The sequence below is a fragment of the Poecilia latipinna genome, unplaced genomic scaffold (genome assembly GCF_001443285.1).
Source record: "Poecilia latipinna isolate Pla-1442-1.1 unplaced genomic scaffold, P_latipinna-1.0 Scaffold1127, whole genome shotgun sequence".
Taxonomy (NCBI): Eukaryota; Metazoa; Chordata; class Actinopteri; order Cyprinodontiformes; family Poeciliidae; genus Poecilia; species Poecilia latipinna.
The window spans coordinates 49060-54383 of record NW_015113743.1 but is presented as its reverse complement, the minus strand read 5'-3'; the positions used below and the strand labels follow the sequence as shown (position 1 = coordinate 54383).

Sequence of the window (5324 nt, the reverse complement as noted above, 5' to 3'; positions counted from 1 at the left end):
GTACAGCACTTTGTATCAACTGTGGTTGTTTTAAAGTGCTTTATAAATAAAGTTTGTATGGTATGCTATGATCTGTCTGCTGAGTTCCTCGGTCTAAGGCTCCTCTACCAAACCTCTGAGGGCCCCACAGACACATAGGTGGCCCCTGCTGATCGGGGGACCTTTGAAGTATCAGAGTGAAGGAAAATTATACATTTCTTCATTTATTAGCTTTTTACTTTAAAACTGTAAAGTGACAACATGAACAAAGACTTTCTAAAAAAAGATTTGAAAAGACTTGAACTAACTGAAATTATTGTCAGCCCAAGCCAACTAAAACATGCTCAGTGCTTCTTGAAACACTAATAGACTATAATCCTGCAGAGAGGAAGTTGGGGGAACTAGGGATGTTTCAACATGTGTCCTTTAGGGTGGCTTTGAGATTTTTTAGTGTGAAAAAAAACAGCAATACTCTCAAAGTTGTTGGATTTTCTATTCACCTTTACCTTTTGTCTTTTTGTTCTGGCTAAAAAATAAAAGTTTGCAAGGCAGTTTTTACCCCCTTCAAACAGAGTTATGTCTATTTGTTTTAGGACTCCAAATGGGTCGAGGAGAAGCAACTCTTCTTACGAAGAAATCAGGAGTTGCTGGAAAAGGTTGGACTTAAACCTTCTTATGTTTTAAAAACAACATTTAGCACTTTTCTTGCTTTCGGTTCTTACTTTGAAATACATTTTAAGTCATAACATTGAATTTGTAATGTAACTATGTGAAGAACTGTTGCAACTTTGTTGGTCTTTAATTTATAAACTTGACTTTTTCTAGGTGGAGAAGTTGGAGTCGGAATGCAGTCGACTGCAGCAGGAGCTTCAGGACTCCAGAGACCAAAACGAGCTCCTGGAGTTCAGGATCCTGGAACTGGAGGTGAGTCAATTTGTATTCCAGATGGAGGTTTTCCCACACTAGCATGTATAAAGTTACCCAGAGTTTAGCCTGAAGGATCTTACACATTTATTACCCAATAAATAAATCTTACAAGCTCAATTTGGTTAAGTATGTCAGTTGCAGGACGTTTTTGAGCCACGGATGTGATCACAACTCAGAAAAATGCTGCACTGCTTTCTGAAGTGTGTCCGATAATTTTTGCACATGAGGCTGTCATGGTCAAACTCCTATTCTTACTGTTCTCTGAAGTCCGGTGAGCATATCTAACATCCAGATTTTTTGTGCTGCAGATGATTGTTTTTTTAGATGGTGCTATTTTTCATTCTTCCTGAAACCTTTTAAATAGTTATCAGTAGTTTAATTGAGAGTTAATTTAGTTAATTTCCATACAAACCAATTGACCACAGAGTTATATTTTGCCACTAACAGGGAAAACAGGAATTCACAGACACTCCATTTGTTGGATATCAGGCAGCACAGCTTGTTACCTGTCAGCTGTAATATATGTTTCATTTTTTGTCGTAGATTTTGTCAGCCAGACAAAATAGAAAAAAAATAAAAAATAAAAAACACAAGAGTTTCTTTTATTTGTTTGTTCTGGCTACAACTTGTGAGGTTTCATGATTGCAGGTGGAAAGAATCTGATTTATGTGCTCAAGACAGTAATAATGTATTTCACAAGAGTATCTTCCTGTGGGAATGTAATAAAATAGAAGCTTGTGTGTTTATTGCCAAGCATCACACGCACGTTCAGGGAAGCAAAATCAAGTTGGTGCAAATTATCAACACAATGAAATTCATTTTTAAAACCAGACCAACTTCTTCTTTTAACTGTCATGCTGCTGGAATGTTTCTCTTTCATAATTTGCTCAATATTTATTTTATTGATATCTTGACAGGATCATTATGAGCTGTGCATCCCACAAATCTGGCTTCTGTGTAAGAGTTGACAAGAAAACAACCAAAATTCAGAGAATATATGGCAAGACTTGAAAATTGATTCTCACAGACATTCTTCACCCAATCAGATTGAGCTTCAGGTGCTTTGCAAAGAAAAATGGGCTACAACATCATACTTACTTTTCCTTCCTCTTTACAATTCTGCTCTACTTTGAGTTTGGTCATAAAATTCAATACATTTATGTATTGAATAATGTGTCTTAGTCCCATTATGAGCTTAAAATGTGTGTTTCTGTGGTAGGAGCGGGAAAGGAGGTCTCCACCTTTTAACCATTTGAGAATGCACCCATTCTCCGAGGGAGTCAGTGCTCTGCAGATCTACTGCATGAAGGAAGGAGTCAAGGTGCTTGTTAAGAAGAACTTATGTGACCAAAAAGATAAAGATTTATTACAAATTGAACATATTTTTGCATTCCTGCTATTGATTCTGCTTTTCTTCACAGGACGTGTGCATACCAGATCTCATTAAACTGCTAGACATTCTTGGAGACAACGGGGTAATTTATGATTAATTCAGCTGTTTGGCATGCATTCCTAAAGCAAGAAATTTATCACAGTCTTTCCTTTTTTATGTGCAGAACTTGAGGAATGAGGAGCAAGTGGCAATAATTCAGGCTAGCACTGTTTTGTCACTGGCAGAAAAGGTAAAAAGCAACTTTATCTTGATTGAGAAGCAACTTCCTGTACATTCTGCGCTTTCTGTTAAACTGACTTAAATTTGGACGAATGTCGCCCTCTAGTGGATCCAGCAGATAGAAGGGACAGAAGCAGCACTGCATCAAAAGATGATGGACTTGGAGGTAGAAATGGTGGGTCATGGGAAATTGCTAAGCTAAATTCTCTGAATATTTTCACAAAAAATAATCAGTTATAATCATAAATATACAATACAAACAATACAATAAACATGAAATGAACACATATTTAATCAAATATTTTATTATTCATTGATTTTTAGATTTTAACCAAATTTATTGAGCTGTGTGATGACATTAGATGTTTACAACTTAATTTATGTGAACAACCTCCTCTGCGTTACAGGACATGTTCTGCAAACAGAAAGGTTATCTGGAAGAAGAGCTGGACTACAGGAAGCAGGCCCTGGACCAGGCCTACATGGTAAACACTCTGACACTTTGCTGTGCAAACGTTTGAAATTGCTGGTATGTTTTTTCCCATACTTTGCATACATACAGGCAGACAAACGTTTTAACTTTATTCCAAACTTCCCTAATGATTAATCATCTTTGATTAAAGATGGTTTTCACCAATTTCCACTATCTGGAATAACTTGGAGCTGGATTTATGTCTTCTTTCAAGTTTGGTTAAATAATAAAAATCAATGAATGGAATATGAAAACATATTCTGTCCCCACATTCAAACATGGTTCCATCCATTTTCATTCTCTATATATCTGTTCATTTGGCTTGTTTTGAATAATTTTGTTACATAAATACTTTATTGTTAAATGAAGCATGAGGTTTAAGTATTTTAGATATGATTTGTATTCTTGTGATGATTAAACTGTTGACATTTTCTCATTTTTAACAGCAAATCCAGGAGTTGGAAGCGACGCTTTACAACGCCCTGCAGCAGGACAAGGTTTACATCCTATGTTGCATCACATCTTTTTGGGATTTTTTAAAGTGTAAACATTTTGAAAGTGATGCGTGTCAAGGCATGCATCACTAAATACGGTCACTAATTCAATTCTGAATGCATACTTGTGATCATCCCTCTCTTATCAGTGTGGAAAATCAAAGATGTTTCAAATAGTTTTCTTGTGCAGTTCCATGAAAATAAATGCTATAATTGTAGAAACTTTTAATCACTTCAATTAATACCAAAAATAAATTTCTTCGAGGCTCAATCCCTGCAAGGCTCACTGACATTCTTAGAATCTTGTGATTCCTTGAAGCTCCTTTTGATTGAACAGAACCTCATTCAGCACAAACAGCCAAGTCCTTGAATTCACCATGATCATTATAATACCTGCCGTCTCTGTTTCATCAGGTGATAAAGTACGGCGAACCCCTGAATGAGCTTCAGAAGGATGAGCTGAGGATGGCGGTGGAAAAGCTGAGGAGGCAGATGCTGAGGAAGAGTCGAGAGTACGACTGCCAGATCCTCCAGGAGAGGATGGAGCTGCTGCACCAGGCCCACCAGGTTCTTCTACATCCATACATATTACTGAGAAACTTTGGAAGGAGAGGATTTTTTAGGTCTGTGGTTTGATTTGTATTTCTGCTCTCTCTAACGAACCACAGAGAATTCGGGATCTTGAAGACAAGACAGAAATCCAGAGAAGGCAGATTAAAGATCTGGAAGAGAAGGTAACTACTAATGTTTAAAATCAGTAAATATGTAATGATGTTGCTAACAAATCACAATCAAACAAAAAGATGAGTCATTTTAGTTCCCTTATCAAACAGTCAGAGTGAAAATGTTCCACAGATATTGACATCTAGTGGTCAAGTTGGGTATAACACCCGTCAGAAATGACTTCCTGTTGGTTTGAATTATTGGCAGATTTGGTGACAGAACGTGATATACAGACTATTCTCAATCTGGGACTGAAATGTTTGACTTTTTCTGTTTTTATGCAGCGCATACTCTGCATATCAGCCACATAACTGATAAATCTCCATACAGCTTTCTGCTGGAGTCAACATGTTATGTCTCCACTTCTCACTGGTTCCAGTCCTTTAAACCTCAGTCAGAATTATACAAAATTATTTAATTTCACTTAAGTTAAATTATTACAGAATGACATATATATTAAGTATTTCTGTTGAAAATTTAATGACCGTTGCTTACATCAAAACAAAAAGCAACTTTCTTAGAGCAAGTAAACAAATAAACACCTATCTAGCAACCTAACCTGACCAAACTTTTCCACTGAGTCTAAACATGCCTGAAGTGTCTCATCATTTTCCCAAGGGGGGGCTGGAGGACCCACATGCACGTGTAGAAAGCAAGAATCCAATGCAGCAGACTGGAGAAATAAATGGAGGAAGGAATAAGTGGTCACAGGTGCAGGAGCTGCACTGAGGAATGCTGAGGAGAAGAACTACTAAGAACTACTAAACAAATGACTAAAAATCAGTCTGAGCCACAAAAACTCAAGAAAAACAATCTGAGAAAACCTTAAGAAGAGAATCTTACAGGAAAATACAATTCCCAACACCCTAGTGCTCCTTTATAATGCACCTCTTAAGGTGGTAATCCTGGCTTTTATTCTAATCTGTTTGTTTAATTACAAACCTGACAAAAGCATTTAAGATCTAATTTAAAGACATCGTTTAATCAAGCAGTAAAATATTTTAGATAAGTTCACTTTGATAGATCTGTCTTGCATATATGAGAAACCAGCATCTGCAAAAATGTATAAATTTGCAAATAAACTCAATATTGTTTATTGATATATATATATATATAT

At 36.4% G+C, this 5324-nt stretch overlaps 1 protein-coding gene across 2 annotated transcripts in view; it reads left to right on the top strand.

The window, feature by feature from the left end:
• jakmip2 (janus kinase and microtubule interacting protein 2) overlaps nucleotides 1–5324 on the top strand; it is a 45217-nt gene that overhangs the window by 29916 nt on the left and 9977 nt on the right. For both annotated transcript variants that reach the window (XM_015052710.1, XM_015052711.1), the window contains exons 13-22: nucleotides 573–635; nucleotides 805–903; nucleotides 2126–2227; nucleotides 2328–2381; nucleotides 2463–2528; nucleotides 2625–2693; nucleotides 2926–3003; nucleotides 3437–3487; nucleotides 3899–4051; nucleotides 4153–4218. In XM_015052710.1, the coding sequence (XP_014908196.1) occupies nucleotides 573–635; nucleotides 805–903; nucleotides 2126–2227; nucleotides 2328–2381; nucleotides 2463–2528; nucleotides 2625–2693; nucleotides 2926–3003; nucleotides 3437–3487; nucleotides 3899–4051; nucleotides 4153–4218 (801 nt within the window). The remainder of the gene's footprint in view (nucleotides 1–572; nucleotides 636–804; nucleotides 904–2125; nucleotides 2228–2327; nucleotides 2382–2462; nucleotides 2529–2624; nucleotides 2694–2925; nucleotides 3004–3436; nucleotides 3488–3898; nucleotides 4052–4152; nucleotides 4219–5324) is intronic.